The 20,910-nt window shown below is 41.3% G+C and overlaps 1 protein-coding gene across 10 annotated transcripts in view; it reads right to left on the bottom strand.

Moving 5' to 3' along the window:
* Window positions 1–20,286, bottom strand: part of fbrsl1 (fibrosin-like 1) — a 329,368-nt gene extending 309,082 nt beyond the window's left edge. For 7 of the 10 annotated variants that reach the window (XM_023271544.3, XM_023271543.3, XM_023271542.3 and 4 more), the window contains exon 1: window positions 18,846–20,284. In XM_023271544.3, the coding sequence (XP_023127312.1) occupies window positions 18,846–19,151 (306 nt within the window). In that variant the 5' untranslated portion in view covers window positions 19,152–20,284. Of the gene's footprint in view, window positions 1–18,845 lie in introns of all 10 variants that reach the window. The other 3 variants (XM_023271541.3, XM_023271547.3, XM_035948759.2) reach the window with 2 other exon arrangements.
* Between the last annotated feature and the right edge of the window lie 624 nt (window positions 20,287–20,910).

Genomic DNA, 20,910 nt, shown 5'->3' on the forward strand with positions numbered 1-20,910 from the left:
ATGCTGCAGCTGTATGTGGATCTACAGCACTATCTCTATTTGATGACAGCACAGATACTGTTGAGCCTTCCCTTGGTTTTTTACATTCCTGCCTGCAGCTACAGAGGCTTGGGGGAGGCCTCCAGAGGTATGTGACCCTCAGTCACATTTACAGGCTTCAGAACTGATAAAGGCAATGCCACAGGCCACCAAATGACTGGCAGCTACGTGAAATAAAGGCTTGTTCTGCCAGTCATAAAACACTGCTTCATGCCATATCATTCAACAGAGGCGGAGAAACTTGGAGGATACAAATCAAGTTTCGTCGAGCTTCATGTTCAAAGTACTCATTTACCTCTTCTGTATCATTTGAACTGTCATAAAACCGAATATGGAACTTTCATTTTTAGTAGCGCTTTTCATAAAAATGTCAAATTGGGGAATTAAATCTTTCAAAAGCGTCCTGTGATGATGCTGCTGGATGACTGACTGGAAGACTAATTTCATAACCCTCTTAATTAATTGACTAACTGTTTTACTAACCACCTGGCAGCCTGACTGACAAACTGACTTATTGATTGATTGATTGACTGACTGACTGATTAAATGTAAAGCTTACAAATGAACTGGCTGCTCTGTTCTCTAGTTGCACACACACATACATCCACACACACACACACACACCCTCTTCGGTGTAGCCTGTCAGCGAGTGTAACCGTTTTCCACCTCTTGCATTATTGTGCAAATTGAAACGCCAAGGAGAGCCATTCACATACACACAGTCTGAGAGAGCTCGCAGTGTGTGTGATGGGTGGGAGGTGTGTGTGTGAGGGGCTGACTCCATCTCCCTTTCAGTGTCTTGGCAAGCGGGAAGGGGAAATATGATTATCCAGCGGGGGAATTGTTTCATCAACACCTGGAGCAGATAAATGAAAATAGGAGGATTTATGCTCCGAGAACAAGCTTACCTCTGCTGCCAGGAAACAATTAAGCAGGAAGCTGGAATACTACACCCCGTAGTCTCTCTTACTTTCTGCAACACCATCGCTTTTTAACTCTCTGCCTCCCTCATTGTGTCTCTGTCTGTATGTCTGCGGTGGCACATTTAGAGAACTGATAGCGAGCCTTGGGGAAGGCTGCTTGGAAGAGAAGGAAGGTATTCATTCCCACAATGTGTCTCATTAATGAGCTGATAACAAAGTGTCTGTGAAGTGTTGGGATCTCATTTGACTGTGTGTTGGGGGGGAAGTGATGGATGCTCGCCTCCCGTGTTGCTGCAGATAGGCAACACTTTCTGGCTACTTGCTGCGACCTCTAAGGAGCAGAAATCTAAATGTAATGATCGAAGTAGCGCTAAGCGATATGGAAGAAAAATTCATCGTGATAAAATGTTTCATTTTAGTCAACGTCAATAATTATTGAAAACTTTTAATGATCTCTTTTTTAAGGTCCAGCAGAAAAAAATATGTGAATGTAACCACTGTTTTTATTGAGACACACACAGATAATAATTTCAATGTTAATACAGCAAGAAAAAACTCTCCAGGTTGCTCTAAAATTTATAGGATGCTTCCCATAGAACATAGCATAAAGCACCTTCTTCTCTCATGGCAGATCAGCCTCACCAGCTCACCTACAACTCTGCTAAAATGACAACTACTCTATGCTACACAATGACAGGTTGGAATTAAAGTAATTCAGCCATTCATGTTCAAACCAGGACTCAATTCTGAAGAACAACAATGATACAGAATATGCTACCCTGCAAGATGACTGGTTTGGTTCCTTAAGATTGTCACGTAGGAAACTCCGAAGTCAGAATCCCTGTATCTGAACCTGTCATCACTAGACTTCAGTTTTAAGTTGGAAATGCTCAGCCATGGTGTTGACTGCTTATTATGCTCATGATGTCTTTTAGCAAATTAAAAAAAAAACATATAGACATGTTAACAAGGTAAAAACATAATGTTTACTGTTAGTTTTTTCAAAACTTTTAAATTCCTTACAAAATGTGTCCACCGGAAGAGTGTTTTGTAAATGTTGGGTGCTCAAAGACACAAGGAGGGTGGAAAGAATGAAGCACTGCATTGAGGTTAAGGTTCTAAGTGGTGGGCCAGAACCGGGTTGCACCAGATCGGCACCCTGCACCAACCCCCATGCACCATAATGTCAAGTCCGTCTGCCTTTAGAGCAGCCACAGGCAGGGTCTGCTAGCCCATGAAACCAAACTTTTTGTTGTGTGTTTTGATAGCAGATATTGAACAATTGAACATTCTATCAAACAATCTTCAGTTTGCTATTGAAAAAGTGTGTATCACCAGCACATATCACTATCCTTCCATTAGCCAGACCTTGATCAAAGTTAAGATGTGCCTTGGTCTTAAAAAGGTGGCATCATATGTGCCTTTGGTATTAACTGTAAGATCTTAAAAACCCATATTAGTCAGCTAGTAATAAATGGCGCTATTAAAGTTTTTTGCAAAGTAGCTAGAGTCAGCTACTGAGCCTGGGAAAACCAATGTATAATGTCTTCTGTGGCTCTTTATCTACCTGTTTGGAGGCTGAACAGCAAATTACCAGTAATGGTAAACTTGTCAGGCTCTAAAGGATATACAACAAAACAAACAAGCACACAGGCACAGTAGTGTACAATAAATAACCTAGCTGTATTATGTATCCTGTGGTATTCTTGTGGTCTTCTCTAATGATGAGGTCTGGCATTTTGTTTACAGATGATATGAAACTCTTGGCTGAAGAAGAACACACAATGGCCGCAAAAATCCATCAGAGACCAACAATGATTTCCATGCCACTCCTCTCAATGTTTGGCCAGCTGATGTGCAAATATGCAACACAAGCTTTTAATAAGGGTTAGATATTATGGTCAAGCGCAGAATGCCCTCTGTTTGAACTTGGTTGAGTCTCAGCCCTGACATACACCCGCCATGATGATGTGCCCCTCAGCCAGATCCTTTCAGTGGAATAATGAGAAATGGAAATTGAGTTAAGCGTGGTCTGGCTTTATTCACAATAGCAGAAAATAAGCTGAATATGCCACAGAAATGCTTCTCACTGTAGACGGCAGCCTCGAAAAGCAATTATTCGAGTGCCTCCATCAATAACAATCAGTAACTGTTTCACTTTCGAAAACGATGAACTCGCTGCCTCTCTTTACATCGTTACATCTGCAATATGCATTGTCTGCTTTACAAGTAAGAACTAGAGTGCTGAGGAAAAGAAGACAGATACGGGGTTTGTGAAGGTTGCTACAGCCATTAGAACACTCTGTGTTGATGTTCACATATTAATACAACCATTTCACGCTTCCAGAAAAATCCAAGGCTTCATGCAGAATCCTCCATTGTCAGCAATTAACTGCTGTTCATAACTACATTTACACTGACAATGAATGTACAATCTCTCATTAGAGGAAGCTCCATTTAACAGCTCCCTAGTGTGGTTTTAATCAGCTGCGTGATATATAATTACACAATCTGTATCATAACACTGACTGGATTGTTTGATTCGAGGCCATGCCAACAAATCATAATATAAGTGTGGCTATGAATAGCGTGGTATTTAAACTACATGCGGCTAAAGCAGCTGCTGTGCTACGAAGCCGAGAGATGTGGAATGCAAACAGTAGCTTGGCAGAGTTCTGTTTATGTTCTCTCGCTCTCACACGCTGCCTGTTTTCTTTATTGACTCAACAACTGGCCTGTGCTCAGACGCAGAGACTGTGAGTGTGTGTGTGTGTGTGTGTGTGTGTGTGTGTGTGTATGTGTGTGTGTTTGTGTGTGTGTGTGTCTGTGTGTAATTTTGATCTCATTCCACGCCTTGGGTAAAGGCCTGCCAGTTCTAAGGTGTGTGTCCTCGTTTCAGTTGCACTGACAAAGTGGCCCCTCTGAAATGAGCTGTGTGGCCTGTTTGCAAGAGGGGAGCAGATGCATTTTACTGCCTTTGATCTATGGGTAAACAACCTGCGGATTAAAAGAAGAAAAAGCAGAAGTGGATGTAGGTGGTGTTCACACGGAGAGCAGAAACGAATTCCGACGATACTTTTCTTTGGTAGATCTGCCTGCTAGATCACTCTGGCTGACAGAGCTCGTCTTGCCCTTGCAGATTTTACTGCAGTGACTGTGTTACATATGCCTTATTATATATCCCATTATATTTCAAACACATTCTTCCTATTCACTCTGCTGAGCACACAGCCGCAACATTGACTTTCATAGACGTTCCAAGGATTCATAGAGGGATGTCTGAGCTGGCATCAGGTCGAGCCTGTTAAAAACCGATGATATCTTCTACAGAAACATACTAAACCATATAGGTAGACTGCCACTTGAACAAATGCATGATTTTATGAGGATATGAATTGTAATACCCATGTTGTATAAAAGTTATTCCTCATACTGTATTTATATGAATTTTAAATTCATGTTCTTCATGCCAAGTGAACATATAATAAATAATCCAGAGGGGTTTAGTGTTTCCCCTATAATTTCATCTTGGCAGGGAGGAAAAGCCTCTAAAACAGCATGAAGACCACAAAACAGTCTCCACTAAAACCCAGGAAGAAATCACTATACGAATGCCTCTGCTTCTAATGCTGCAATAAATATCATTGTAATAACTCTAAAACGGCAGGCTGGGATTTGAGAGAAAATAGTAATACAACACTTAAATACATGTGTTGCCAAAATCATTCTTTCTCTTCCTATTAGCTGTGAAACATACAGAAATATTGTACTAGAACGGACCAAACAAGTTAGCCAAATGGTGCGGATGTCTTTGTCGAAATGCATGAGTCACCTGGATATTGTACCGGGTTTATGTCCAACACTTTGGCATGGTGGATGCCTTTGCATGCTGCTATAGCACTTAGCCTCAGCTGTGGTTGCCATGGAGAAGAAGCCATTAAGAGGCACCAATCAGAGCTGGAGTGAGCTCCGAGCCTTGGTTTTCTTAACGATGTAATTTTTAGTTTCTACCTGCCATTAGTAGGTCACAACATTAAATATCATGCCAATGCTTGGCGATTGGACGGTTTGTTCCAAACTGCAGCAGTAGAATCAACTTCTTTAATGTTTTATGATCGTGATTACATCCATCCATCATCTATACCCCACTTAATCCTCATTAGGGTTGCGGGGGGCTGGAGTCTATCCCAGCTGATTTAGGGTGAAGGCAGGGGACACCCTGGACAGGTCACCAGTCCACCAGTCTAGTCACAGGACTGTATATAGAGACACACAAGCACACTTACATTGACACCTATGGACAATTTAGAATCACCTATTAACCTCAGCATGTTTTTGGACTGTGGGAGGAAGCCGGAGTACTCAGAGAAAACCCAAGCATGCACAGGGAGAACATGCAAACTCCATGCAGAAAGATCCCCCTTGGGATACGAACCAGGGATCTTCTAGCTGCAAGGCAAAAGTGCTAACCACCAAGCCACTGTGCAGTCCAAACATGACAATATTTTATACATTTGCATGATATCTTTTTTTAAAAAAGCTTGTGACTCAGACTAGTAGTCTGACTCACCAGGTGTAGACTGCAGGTATAAGTCATGGCAAGTTTGATGATGGTGCAATAAAGCCTGCTTGGTTCTTTCACTGAATTAGTCCTTTTTTAAGTAATTTTTTTGGTCACTTTTGGCTTTGACTGTGAGCTGGATTTGAACCCAGCCCCTGTTTATAAATCACCCGCTCAACCAGTTGAGCTACCTGGGTGCCCAAATTAGTCCTTGTATAGACAGTGATTCCACCAAAACAATCACCCCTCCCAACACTCCTTTGTAGGAGCATTGCCAAAGACAATTGTGATTGGTTTGAAGGAATACAAACAAGCCTGAGTATTGATGTTTTTTTCACCCACAGCAAATGATAATGGGTGAAGCCACACCACTATCCAGCATGGTTACAGCACTAGAGATAACCCACCTAACCCGGTGAAGTGCTGTATCTGTCGGCCACGTAACACTTTCTATTAGAAAAGAGAACAGGCTTTTAATTCGTTTAGCTCCTCCACTGTAACCCAAGATAAAACAAAATGTTTTTTCCAGGACTCATGGACTGTATTTTTGCACAGGATTGCAGATCTTGTCTTTAATTTCACACAGTGTAGGCACGCTACAACACTGGTTCACAGCCAGTGTGTGGAACATGGATTATTACAGCCACCCACAGTCTTTTCAATGTACAGTTGGGATGTGAGTAATATGTATTTATGGACTAGACAAAATCAGAACCTGTCCTCCAATGTAAACAACACAAGAAATTGAATGAAAATAACAATTTATTAGATGGACCTAACTCTTGAAAACAGACACTAAACCCAAAGGCCATTGTGAAAACTTAACAAGACTGCATTGTGAGGAGAATTAATTCAGTCTAAAGGACTTGTGGATGTGTGTGAAACTAGTCTCCTTTCACTTGCAGTATGTCACAAATGACAAACTCCTCCTCATAGACTCCACCTGCCAAACAGTGATTCAGACTCCATGAGCAAAGTGTGGATGAGCGACAAGGTGCTTCGTTTCGACAGGAAAACCGAGCGTGGCAGCTCAGCCCAGAGTTGTCAGGCAAATGTCATCCAGACAGTGAATGGAGCTGAAGTGGCAATGGGATAGAGAGAAATTCCACATTACATAACCAACCCCTTATCTAAGCTCTATTATCTTGGCCACGGCTTGTTATACGGCTGCCAAAGATATCACACAAAACACTGAAGCAACAGTCCTTATTTGGATTCGCCTGCACCCACTCAGAGAACACACAGACACGTAGAAAAGACTAAATGCTGCAAATACAACCAGCAAACAAACAAACAATGTAATAAACTGCAGCCTAATGTATCACTGTATCTTATTTCAGATAAGGGAGTGGAGTGCTGAGAAATTATTGTTAGCATCACTTGGCCTATAAAGACTATTCCCCTCTGAGCTGGTGTTGGTAGTGAGTGCTGGTACCAGAAGAGCATGTCGACAACTGTTAACGCTAATTGCTTTCACACCAAGAGCGATCTATTAAGAAAACATGCAAAGACTCTGCACAATGTCACGACTGTGTGAGTCATGCCTTTGAAAATGAGGCCCTCCTTAAAAACATGACCACATGTACTGCAGGCTGATTTGTAATCCGAACACTGTTTTCAACGACTTGAGATTTGTGCCAGCATTAACATGTTTCTGAATCCTCCCTGGGCCTATAAAAGCCTTAAATTGCATTATGTAACTGGAAGCTTGAATACAGTTAAATATTTTAATTACTATTCTTAGTTGGAGAGAGTTTTAACATGCAGTAATGCTTTAATTTGATGTTTTCAGATGTTATTTAATTTTGAAAGGTTTAGATATAGTTGTACCTGGCAATAAAATGTACAAAGATGTTGAAACATGTCAGAATTTGACTGTAATAAATAACCTAAAGCATGCATAACAACAGATGTGTCCAGTGTTTGAGATAGGATTATCTGAGAGTCAAATAGGCTCATTAGTACGTTTATGAGGGTCAATGCTCCATCCAGTACATTAGAAATGCTACTCATGGTGGGTGCCATGAAAAGAAACTGTCATAAATAATGAAAGAAATAATACTAGACATATCATAATAGATATAGAATGATTTTTATCACACTAAGTACATATTTTTAAACTTAACTTAGAAAAGCAAATGGGGAATTGTGCTGATAAGCTGTTGTCTTTAACTCGTGTGTACAGTGAGTCTGTCAGACAACAAAGTAAAAATACATAGTAGACCAGATGTTTGACTAACATGTCGTCTTAATGAGCTGCATTTCAGTTTCAGAATTCTCATTCTGTGGTCTGACTTCAGAAACAGATAAATCTGTAAATGAGAGTAGCTCTATTGGGAACTGGCTGTATCAAAACACAGTGAATGTGAGCACAGAGAGTAGGAGAGAAGCAAACAGAAGTAAAGGGCTGTTGTGCCTTTCTCTTCAGTTTCTCTACAGGTGTTCGTACATTGTGAATATGCTGCTGAGGTGTGCCATTCAAACTCTGCACAGTATACAAAGCACATTTTTGTTCTGTGACAGTCTGAAGTACTCCCATATTTTGAAGTTGAACTTCACCGCCATTGTCTACACGAGGAATGTCAAACTCAGTTTAGTTCAGGGCCAGACCAGTTAACTCATAACATAATAACCTATAAAAATAACAACAACTCCAAATTTTTCCCCTTTGTTTTAGTGCAAAATAGTACATTCTGAAAATGTTCACATTTAATGAACTATCATTTGTACAAAACATTATGAACAACCTGAATTTTTTAAAGGAAAATAAGTTCAATTTCAACAGTATTATGCCTCAGATTATTATATACACATTCCAACTTATCTGGAAATAAAAAACAATATAACATTTTACAACTTGTCAAAATCTAGAAATGATTTTAAATTTACATTAATTTCCACATCTGTGTAGTAATCCTGACCACCTGAACTGAAACACCATACAAACTAAAGTGGGAACTATTAAGGAAAAGGGTACGTTTTCCCACTGCATTGTAACAAAAATATACACAAAAAAAGGCATAAAAGTTGTGGCAGTGCATCAACAATAGGGTTCCACTAAACCAAACTCTGTCATACTGAAGCTGCTGACTCACATTATATTGCACAATGTTCAATGTCTTTAAATACTGTCACAGTAAGGATTAATTTTCACCTTTGTAATTTTTACCCTTTGCAAAGTCACCCTGCGGGCCACACTGGACCCTCCGGTGGGCCATTTTTGGCCTGAGGGCCATATGTTTGACACCCCTGGTCTAAACTGTAGTACTTACTGCAGCTGACAAGTGACTGGGGACAAAAATGACTGGCATCATGAGGCAACAATTACACAGTGATACTGAAAAAGAATGATTTATTACTATGAATTAAAGTTAAGCAAAAACACAAGTTGTTTCAGCATTGATGACTAATTGTGGCAGCATTAAACAATCCCGGCCCTGCCTAAAATAGCTTCTACATCGTTGCTTCCTTTATGTACAGATCTATGAAGTCCCCACTTTCTTCTCTACTGTTTGCTGCAGCTCAGCACACCAGCTCACCTATAACCTCTGTCAAGTTATAACATTGGAGTGATTCAGTCACACATGTTCAAATCAGAACCTGATTCTGAAAAAGGCTTATGATACAGAAACTCCCACCTGCAAGTTGACAGATTTGGTTTCCTCGGTTTGTTACCGACAAAACCATGGCAATCCTAATCTGTACTTTTGAGAGTGTAATTGTTACTCTGACACACAAAAACTGCTTTTTTGTTTCTTTTTTGAAGTAAGTATTCACCTTGGTGTGCAGAAGAGCATTCCTGACATCACATTTAATACTTCCCCCAACACGCACAGGACTATAGTAAGACCAGTCAACAAACCTTTGTGCTCACTGAGTCTCCAAGGCTGGAAAAAATGACCTGCACTCACACGCAAACAAAATGTTGAAAAGGGATTCAAGCGATGTGAAGGCTGAAGCAAGCCAGGCTTTCAGAGCTCTCTCTTTGCTCTCTGTCAGTGAAGGACACGGCTGAAAAGGAAAACAGCCATTACTTAATGAGCCACTTAAAGAGTGCCCTCTCTATTTAGGTTTCATTATTTTTATTGTAAATCCTTCACAGCCTTCGTCTGCTAGTCATTCATTCAGAGCGTCTGCGGCCAAGTACGCCATTAAATATTAACCACAATCACAGGGCTGGAAAATACCTCAGCTGAATGACAAATATGATTACTATGAAGTTATCTCCAAATAATTTCTTTTTCTCAAACTGCTCAAATGAAATGCCTTTTGTTAACATTGTTTAATAACACACATTCATCAAGCAGTCGAGGAACTGGAGAAGGGTTGGGAAAGGCAAAAAAAAAAAAAAAAAAAAACGAGGGGTGGGGGGGACAAATCAGCAGCGGATAATTACTGGGGAAACCTTCTAACAGTGCAGCTCCTAATCCATCGCAGGCTCGGAGACAGCATCTTAATCACAGCATAATTACATCCTGTCATTCACTGCAATGAAAACACTGAGACAGGAAGATGGAAGACGGCTCAGGACGACAGGCAGGAAATGGATATATATGCCTACAACAAGCTACCCACGTGCTTTTATGTGCCACTTAAAATGTGTCAGCTGTGTTGCACCGTCTTCACGTTTCAGCCATCCCTCACCAGTCACGCTACCTGAAAACAAAGAGGCAATTATTCTGATGTTTTGTGGCGCTGCTGCATTTAGATTGTGGAGTAATACCTCAAAACTGACAGTGCTTCATAAAAGAGCTCTTCAGGGAAAACAGGCAATAGTCCTTCTGCTTTTGTATCCTTAGAAATGAACAGAATGCACATACAGATCAGCATTATTAGATCATCACAGAGATCCTTTATTTCTTTGGTACTCAGTAAAATATGTCTATACCAAATGTGCTCAGATTTGAAGTCTTTTAAACAAATTGTTGGATCAAACAGCATTTGATTTAAATCTCAGTTTCACCCACTTTCACTATGATCATCTTATCTAAAAGTACTATGGAGTGTTCTTGTAAACAGAAAAAAGTTGCTTTTAAATCCAGCATTTCTCACTGAAATACACTGTGTCCTTGATATCTAGGAAATGTGGTGCACAACAGCAGATTTTTGAAAATCTTTTAACTCAATATCCATTTTAACATCCATGTTTGCCCTTCTTTTTGTGCCTTTAAAGGCACATTACTCTACAGTGTTGCAACCAACCAACTGTTGATCAGAGAAACAATAAGGAACTGGCAGCAGAATTGTACACTGCATTGCCTGATGCATGCATACTTGTGTGGGTGTTTGATTCAAACACAAGGCATCACTAGTAACAATATCACTTCACAGCACTACCAGTGGCCTGAAGCTCCACAGTCCACCTATAAACCAGAGTAGATGTTTTGTCCATCTTGCCTGTAACTTCAATCTATGCTACTTCAGTGCCAAAGTTCCACATATTGTTCCCTGAAAGGATCACTGTGCACAGAGCTCTGCTGTTAATTGAACTTTATGCCAATAAAATTGAGAAGGTCAAAATCTCCAAATTATCAGTTGAATTGAGAGTGTGTTTACATCCATTCACTGGTGTAGTTCTTGAAATTTAATGAGCCGCAAAGTGATTTAACATTTGAAATGTTTAATTTCTTTTTTTGAAGTAAAAGAAGGTTTTGCAAGAAAAACATGTTCACAATCCTCAACACAGTGAATTCAAAAATTTTAGTTTCCAAAATAAATGATCAAATCTGCAGTAGCATCTTAAAGTTTAAGCTGATACTAACACAGTGTGAAGAACTCCATTCATACACAACCGTTCAAAAATTTGGGGTCACCCAGACAATTTCATGTTTTCCATGAAAACTCACACTTTCATTCATGTGCTAACATAATTGCACAAGGGTTTTCTAATCATTAATTAGCCTTTCAACACCATTAGCTAACACAATGTAGCATTAGAACACAGGAGTGATGGTTGCTGGAAATGTTCCTCTGTACCCCTATGCAGATATTCCATTAAAAATCAGCTGTTTCCAGCTAGAATAATCATTTACCACATTAACGATGTCTAGATCTTATCTTCATTGAAAAAATGCTTTTCTTTCAAAAATAAAGATATTTCTAAGTGACCCCAAACTTTTGAACGGTAGTGTACATCAGCATCATTAGAACTGAAAATATTAGTGGATTAATACAGAAATTAATCAGACTGGGCTTCAATTTCAGCTTTAAATTAATCTTTGAGGTAATTTTTTTGTAACAAAATTGGCAAAAAATCACTTGTTACAGCATCTCAACAAATAAAGATTTGCTTGTTTTCCTAATGAAGACAAACTGAACACCTTGGACAAAAATTTTTACTGGCATTATATAAACTACCCAGTTTCAATGGAAATATTCACTTTCCACATACAATATGTATTAGTTGTGTTGTCAAACTTTGTTTTATTGTCAAGGAGTGTTTTCCTTCTGTTGCCTTTCCTTTCGTGTCCCATAAATCTTTTATAACTGAATAAAAGTGCAGTTCAGCAGTAAAAGAGGGAAGTGATTGCCATGTTTCCACATTCACATCATCGCTCTCCCACCACACACTAGAACCTTCCTTGGGAGGATATATTTAGGTCACTGGTCGATGGCTTGGACAGATGCACTGAGGAGGTTCCATCCCATGTTTGTGAGTGTGAGGACTGCGAAAGTGACCATGCATTTATCAGCCATGCTGTGGCCTACAGTGTGTGACAGCTAGAGAGAGCCAGGGCCGGGGGATGTCCCACCGGCATTAAGAAAGCTCTCGCTGTGGGATGCGTCAGCCAATGAGCAGCGGAGCCTCGGGGGGGCTGCCTTGTTAATTAAAGCCGGAGTTGTTTGTCAGTGCCGGCATATGATGCACAGCGCTATCACCGTCGGGGGAAAGTGAAAACACGAAGCAAGATTGCTGCAACCCCTGCAACAAATCTGCTGCCTCACCATGGAAGCAAGACATCTTACTACAGCAAAGACTGCTGTGGTTTCGAGTGTCGGTATCAATTTGCACTGTGCTACTCAAGTGGCAGTTGGCAGAGCAAAAACACTAGGCTGACCATGAGGAAAAGGTGGGAAATGGTGGGATTTTGTTGAAGTCATGTGTAACCCATTGGTCTCATGAAAGCATCACCTGAGCTCCAGCTGAGAAGGTGTCAGTAGGTCCTCTGCATAGGTGCTACCATTACGAGTTGTACACTAGTGTTCAGAAGTTTGGGGTCACTTAGAAATGTCCTTATTTTTGGAAAAAAAAAGCTGTTTTTTTCAATGAAGATAACATTAAATTAATCAGAAATACAGTCTCGACATTGTCAATGTGGTAAATGACTATTGTAGCTGGAAACGGCTGATTTTTAATGGAATATCTACATAGGGGTACAGAGGAACATTTCCAGCAACCATCACTGCTGTGTTCTAATGCTACATTAGAAATCAGTACAGCAAGATGTCACGCTAGAACACCAGACAACTGTAAGATGCACAAATCCCTATACTGTTGTAAAGAAAATGAATTTTGCTAGTTTCACCAACATGGTTTGTGCACAGTCACTATATTTGAACTTCATTCGTTGACTGTCTGTTGTCATGCTTAAAGCAGAGATGAACTGACTTTTTGTTCTGCTGGGTGGCCTTTTTCATTTTTTACATGCATAACCATCCATAGTGAGCAGCAAGTATGGTTCAAGTAAGGCAAAGAATTTGGTTACAGCTGGAATCCGACCAATATTGATGTACACCTCCATTCAAAAGTTTGCAGTTACTTAGAAATGTCCTTATTTTTGAAAGAAAAACATTTTTTCAATGAAGATAACATTAAATTAAATAGAAATACAGTCTAGACATTCTTAATGTGCTAAATGTATATTCTAGCTGGAAACGGCTGATTTTTAATGGAATATCTCCATAGGGGTACAGAGGAACATTTCCAGCAACCATCACTCCTGTGTTCTAATGCTACATTGTGTTAGCTAATGGTGTTGAAAGGCTAATTGATGATTAGAAAACCCTTGTGCAGTTATGTTAATACATGAATTAAAGTGTGAGTTTTAATGGAAACCATACAATTGTCTGGGTGACCCCAAACTTTTGACTGGTAGTGTATATCCACTAGTAATGCAAATGTTAGCCTTACTAATGATTTCTAATAAGGTGGTTCTGTCTGAGTGCTAACAATGAGACACCCAAGTGCAGATATTTAGCGGAAAATCCCTCTCACTGCTGCTTTGTTTGAGGTTTTCATCACAGCACTTGATGAAATATAACGACACATATTTGTAACTGGAATGTTGCTGGCTCCGATCCACGAACCAGCTGCCAAAATGCAGGCGGAGAAAGTGAAGCAGTGAAACTCACAGCTTCCCTAACAACTACTGTCAAGCTCCCCCAGGGCGAGGGACTTAATTTCCCCATATTGCACTCTTAGAGCTGCTCAGTCGCCAACAGCAAATGATGATTACTGTGTGAATCTGTACGAACCAGAGCAGAAAAAAAGAGCAAGCCCCTGGATAAATAAAAAGACAAGATTGTAGATCCCATCAAGAACTCTGATACATTAACCCATTTTGTTTGCCAAAATCCCCGACCTCTCTGCCTCCTGCCCTTGACACTGTTGTAATATCACTAAATCAACTAAATCCCCATTAGAGTGAATTTAGAAACTCATGCTGTGGAACGAAAAACCCAAACAAATCTGTAAATTCATGTTAAAGCAGATGAACAGAAGGATTGTGGATTAACGAGAGGGGATTTGCCACTCCGACGTCACTCACAGAGCAAATGGAGCAAATCAAACATCTTATTAATACTGTGACAGATGGATAATTGTGTCATTTTATTATCTGCTCACTTGTTCGATACCCACAGGGAGACTTCTGGAGGGTTTAAGCCGCAGCGGGTAATTGTTTTATAGCGCTGCTGTCAGGTGAAAACCTTCTATCTCCAGGAAACTGGCCTTCCAGCAATTGAACAAATTCCCAAATGTGAATCACTCTAAGACATGGTGTAATTTATTCTCTCTAGTCTGTTCTACAATCACTCCGAAAGCATCATCTCAGAGAGAATAGTGAAACATTTCCCCACTCATACATAATGGTTTAATTCTTCACAGCAAAGAAGAAAAACCACACAACCTGGACATACTAGGTTTTCCTCTCCTCCTTCAAAAAGCCCACAGTAGCAGATTGACTGTTCTTGAATCATCGCTGAATCATCCCTAACATTTTTCTAATCACAATGAGGTGCCCATGACAAAACGGCACGGCTGTGTTTGTACAGTCGATTTGCACAGGTAAGTAAGCGGCTTTCCTATGAGGAACGAGGGGATTCAAAGCAAATAAACATGCCGTAATCAAATGCGGCTGTGGCTGCAAATTGCTTTCGGCTGTAATGAAACGGGTTACGGGGGAGCGGGCGAGACCACCGTACAGCCTAAGCCTTCATCAAGGGAGCTTGATCCTATCAGCGCACGAGCTGGAATATCAGCAACGCCAAACGGCCCAGAGTGTTCAGAACCAAAGTGCTGTGTGAAACCCATAACCTTGGGCTCTTATGAACAGACAGTAGCAGCTGAGCACAGACAAAAATGGGACAATCAAGTGATAGTAACCCAAAGGTGACAAGGATTCTGTCAAGCATGTTCATCCTGACGTGCTTTACAGACCAGAAAAAGGATTACAGAGAGATTCAAAGAAGTATGATTAAATAAGAGTAAATATTAGTATTTGGGCCATATGGGCTCGTTGAACTAGAATGGATGGGATGTTGGCAGAATGCTAACGAGACAGTAGCCTGACTGAATGGCCTGACATGAACACGCCATCCGTCACTAGAAAGAGGTCAAGAGGACCACAGGCTCGCTCCGCTGAGGGTGTGCTGGTTATCAGGGCATGACGCAATAGGTCAGAGCCATTCCCCCGACTGCTGTGTCACCCTCGTAATAATTGATGAGTAATTAGCACAGGTAGTGCAGGTCACGAGCTCCACTCAAGCAAACAGTAAGTAGGTGAAAGCATGAGTCACGACTGATGATGTGATGCTTCTAGTGCTAATTCAAACGGGCCAATTCACTCACACTGAGGCAAGCTTATTAACTGTAAACAAATGTGATTATGCTTGTCACTTACTGCAAACAGTATATGAAATGAGTATAAAGTCAACACGCTTATTTCATTCAGCACAGAAATCAAGAAGCAAAGCAATGAAAAAGAAGAAAAACCCCTCTCCGTGCACATCCGCTCTTGTAATTGTACCAGATCCACCAACATCATTTAATAAGCGCAGTCCATTTGCATGCAAATCAGACCAATTACCAACAAGTAGCTGGCATGTGAGCATCATTTCACATAGAGCCATATCATGCCCCATTTGCTTAGCCTTGAAACATAAGCTACTATGAAGAGCACACTGTTTTTTTCTTCTCTGTGCTCACTCAACATGGATTTAGCACTTGAGTAAGATAACTATTATTGCTATTAAACAAAAACTGGATAATTATCTGGCTTCACTTCTCTCTCCAACACAAAGCGACAGCATGTTTATTATGATAAAGCACCCAAAGACAGAAATTGTTTCTTTAGAAGCACCGCAACAACACACTTGCGAACTAAAACAACTCCCATCCCAACACACGAGAGAACATTTCTAGAAGCCATTAAGGGCAGGACGCTGTGTTGACGGGCAGCAGAGACACCAGCATGCCGGCAGTAGAAGCCACTAAGAAGCACTTTGCTGCTATGACATCTTCAAAGACTTCCACAGTCAGCAGCTGTCAGGAGTGACGGCCGTGCAGCACAAAGGGCAGAAATACTCACAAATACAGCATCACAGGGCCCTGCGCTCATGGAAATGGAGAAGAATGGGCACCGACACACAAATTTTATGCACATTTGGTAACATGTAAGACGTTCATCTTGGGGCAGCACTGCAGTAGCTGGTACTAACGGTGGGATTTCTACTATTTCATGATGTTCCTGAAATCTCCTGTGCTATCAGTGTCGGCTTTATCCTTTGAATTTGATCTCTTTTTAAATAATTTTCTAGTTTTTGTATACACACACACGTATATATAAACATACACTACTGCTCAAGCGTTTGGGGTCACTTAGAAATGTTCTCATTTTTGAAAGAAAAGCAGTTTTTTTCAGTGAAGATAACATTAAATTAATCAGAAATATAATCTAGACCAGAGGTGTCAAACTCATTTTAGTTCCCCAAATTGATCTCAAATGGGCCAGACCAGTAAAATCAAAGCGTAATCGCTTATGAATAACGACAACTCCAATTTCTTCCCTTGGTTTTAGTGCAAAAAAGTACAAATCTGAAAATTTTCACATTTAATGAACTATGTTTTTACAAAATATTATGAACAACTTGAAATTTCTGATGAAAAATGTACAATTTCAATAATATTATGCTTCAGTTTGTCATTTACACATTACAACTTACAGATCACAGTGTATCTACAAAAGCACAAAACGTTTAGTCACAGGTGTCTGGAACTAAACAATATAGCACATCTTGAAATTATTCGCAATTTGGAATTTTACAAACTTGCAGTTAATGTCTTTTCTGTAATTTTTGCACATTTACAAAGGCATCCCATGGGCCAGATTGGACCTTTTGGTCCATGGGCCGTATGTTTGACATCTCTGGTCCAGACATTATTAATGTGGTAAATGACTATTCTAGCTGGAAACATCAGATTTTTAATGGAATATCTACATAGGGGTACAGAGGAACATTTCTAGCAACCATCACTCCTGTGTTCTAATGCTACATTGTATTAGCTAATGGTGTTGAAAGGTTAATGATTAGAAAACCCTTGTGCAATTATGTTAGCACATGAATAAAAGTGTGAGTTTTCAGTGAAAACATGAAATTGCCTGGGTGACCCCAAAACTTTTGAATGGTAGTGTGTATATATATATATATATATATATATATATATATATAAAAAAATATATATATATATATATATTTATATATATATATGCATGTATGTACAAGAGCTTAATTCAGTCCTCTGTCTTCCCTTCAAAGAGGAGCATATATGTCTATTTATATTCTCCATACAGGTGTTACATCTTTACTACACATCTGTATTCGCTCACATATCTACATATGTGCAACTGTATCATGTTTAAGTACCATTCTACTTCAATCTGTCAGCAGTTTTCCTGTCATTATAGGATATTATGAAGTTTTAATCGAGTTGTTTTTAGGCTGCCATCCTTCTTATGTTAATTACAGGATAACAAAACATCTTCTTTGGAGCATCCTCTTTCCACCCTCACCCCTCTCCGATCTGCCTTCACACCCTCCATGAAGGTCCGAGGTAAATGGAACAACGACATAATTACTGATGAGGTTAAACTTGTTAACAGATGAGGGGCGGAGAATTGATTATCAGCTCCAAAGCGAGGGCAGACAACTGGTTAAGATTTCATGCTGCAAATCTGCATTCCACCACTCTACTGGCTAAGCACAATGTAGGAGGCGAGAGTCAATCATGACTGATTACTACCAGCGTTAAGCCTACATGGGAGGCTGTGATTGAAATGTGGTGCTTTCAAATGAGGCCATCATCTTAAAATATACAGACCTCAGTCGATGTGTAATACATTATGTTTATCAAAGGTGGTGACTCAGAGTTCTGTAGTGCTGCTACCTTTTCCAGAATGAGAGAAAAACAAGTCTTTCCACCTTGTCAGTCTGCCAAACATCCCACAGGGAGCAATGTTTTATTTGTCATTTGGAGAGTAATGAGATAAAAGGGGGGGATAAATAAAGGAGGATGTCGCATGAGGAGCTCCTTTCTCCCTGAAATCATACCTCTGACATCTGACATATTACACACAGTAATGACGGGAGCAGAGTTATCAGCACGTGGTGTATCAGCCTGTAGCAGATGAGTGGTGCAAGAGGCAGTTTATCAAAGAGCAGCATGTCAGGAGATTCACTCTTAGAAGGCAACACAAACAGGAGTGACACAGCAGGACCTGTTTATTTACCTCAACCAGCCATATGCTGCCAATGATTAACTCCTCAGCCACAAAACGTGTAATGTGCAAAGGTGACAAACACAGATCTGATGCTCCAAGAAGAAAAAGCAACTAACTGTGCATCTGTCAGGGACAACCTTGAGGGGGGATCGAACTCGCGACACCCCCCCAGCACATGATCACAACCAGCCTCTAATTAGCATCATCTCAAGTAGATCAGTGACTGACTGAGTGGGGGGCCCCACTTTGACAGGAGATGAAGAATTCAAACACACACACACACACACATACACAGAGAGAGAGGTGATAATGATTCCTCCTTACCTCCAGACGGTCCAGGCTGATGAAGCTGGCAATAGCAAATCCATCAATGATATCCTCCTCCTGCGAGCTGGACTCCCGCCTCTTCCGCCGGGGCGGACGCGGGGCTCTGGCGGCGGCTGCGGGGTGCGGCGCCTTTTTACCGGCCAGGCAGGCGGCGTCCCTCCCCGGACTGTGGTGTCCCTCCCTGTCGGAGCAGGAGGAGTTGGGGTCGGGGCTGCGGGCGTCTCTGCTCCCTGCCTCCCGCAACCTCCGCACCCTCTCCCGCTTGGACCGGCATCTACGACCCTGCTTCAATTTCCCATCCATGTTTGTTTGTTTGTTTGTTTTGTGTGTATGTGTGTGTGTGTGTGTGAGTGTGTCAAGAGCACGGAGAAGATGGGGGGGAGGGAGGGAGGGGTGAGAAAGGGAGGGAGGGGAGGAAGCTTGCGGTGTCGGGGGAAAAAAAGAGAAATAATAAATAGAAAAACTCCACAGTACGCTGGAGCGCTCGCTGCACCGCGTAATAACAAATAACACACAGCGGACCGACGGTTGTCGGCTGCGCTACAACGCGAAGATAGCGCTGTGTGTGTGTGTGTGTGTGTGTGTTTGTATGTGTGTGTGCGTGCGTGTAAATAACAAATAGAGCCTTCTAACACTCAATGACCTTGAGTATAAACCTCCCCAATCTCCATTACGATAAGCAAATGTTCAAGTATCCCACACTGGCGAGAGAGACAGAGACAGAGAGAGAGAGAGAGACGGAGAGCAGAAAAGCGACGCGGAATCCACGTTATTCTGTCACGAATCTGCACTATGTCGACGCGGTCTCCGTTAAAGCAGGTGCAAAACGGCCAAACTGTTCAAATCCGCGCATTACACCCGCTTTGTAACTTTTTGTTGCATCGGAATAATAAGAAGCGGCAGTTAAAGCCCGGAGCTCGCTGCATACCGCAGACAGCGCAGAGGAATCATGTCGCTGCCCGTTGTTGTTTTCCACCACCCCGATCCATGATCCAAGGCTGTCAAACACAAGAGCTCGGGATACTATCCGTCCGGAACCCAAAAAAAATAAATAAATAAATAAACCCGCCTGGTGAGCAAGTACGGATCGATCGTGGCTGTCGGATGAGTTTTAAGCCATATTCCTCTCTGCGCTTTCAGGAGAGCTGGAGGAAGTCTGAGAGCTACTTATGCGCAATATTCCCCAAATGACCCGAACCGTCCGAAAAAGACAAGCATCCAGTGCGTAATCAAACTCCACAAGGCGGTCTATTCCAGCTGGGAGAATGCTGAGTTTCCTTCAAGAACAAACATTGTCAATAATAAAAAAATACAATCCACTCCAGTCCGTCCCTTTGGCCGCTCAGTTGCTCAGTGGCTCGTGGTATTTTCTATTCGCATAATAAGGCTTTGATAAGTGTCCTTAAAGCGACAGGAGTGATTAAAATCTCCTCTCCCCCCCCTCTCATTCCCTTCATCCGAAATTAAGAGACGCAGTCAGGCTTCAGAGAACCCACAAAACTGACGTATTTCCGCCACCTCTGGCCTACAATTTACCATAGGAAGGAAGCTGGTGTAAAAAAAAAAAAAAAAAAAAGGAAAATCATTCTCTCTCTCTCTCTCCCTCTCTCTCTGTTGGGCACACTGTCACACTAGGCACTATTTTAGTCTCTCTGCCAGAGCTGATGCCACATCATGCCACTGACAGTTTGTGTTGGCACGTGTGGAAAATTCAGGACACACACACACACACACACACACACACACACACACACACACACACACACACACACACACACACACACACACACACATCCATCACCGTCTCCATTCTGTCCATGCTGCCCCCCTCCAACTCTCCAAATTCACCAACAGAAAGTGTAAAGCTGCATTTCATTGCCACATAAAGGTCACAGTTTCATGAGTGCACAGTAAATATTTGAAATATGCCTCATCATAGGCTTTTTTTGTTTATTTGTTTGTTTAGTCTTTTTTGTGTGTCAAGATTGGTGTCGCTTCCCAATCTGCAGCCTGTCTGTGGAAGGGGGTGAGTGGGGGATCTTCCAGGGGTCCCTTGGGGATA

The sequence above is a fragment of the Amphiprion ocellaris genome, chromosome 6 (assembly GCF_022539595.1).
Source record: "Amphiprion ocellaris isolate individual 3 ecotype Okinawa chromosome 6, ASM2253959v1, whole genome shotgun sequence".
NCBI lineage: Eukaryota > Metazoa > Chordata > Actinopteri > Pomacentridae > Amphiprion > Amphiprion ocellaris.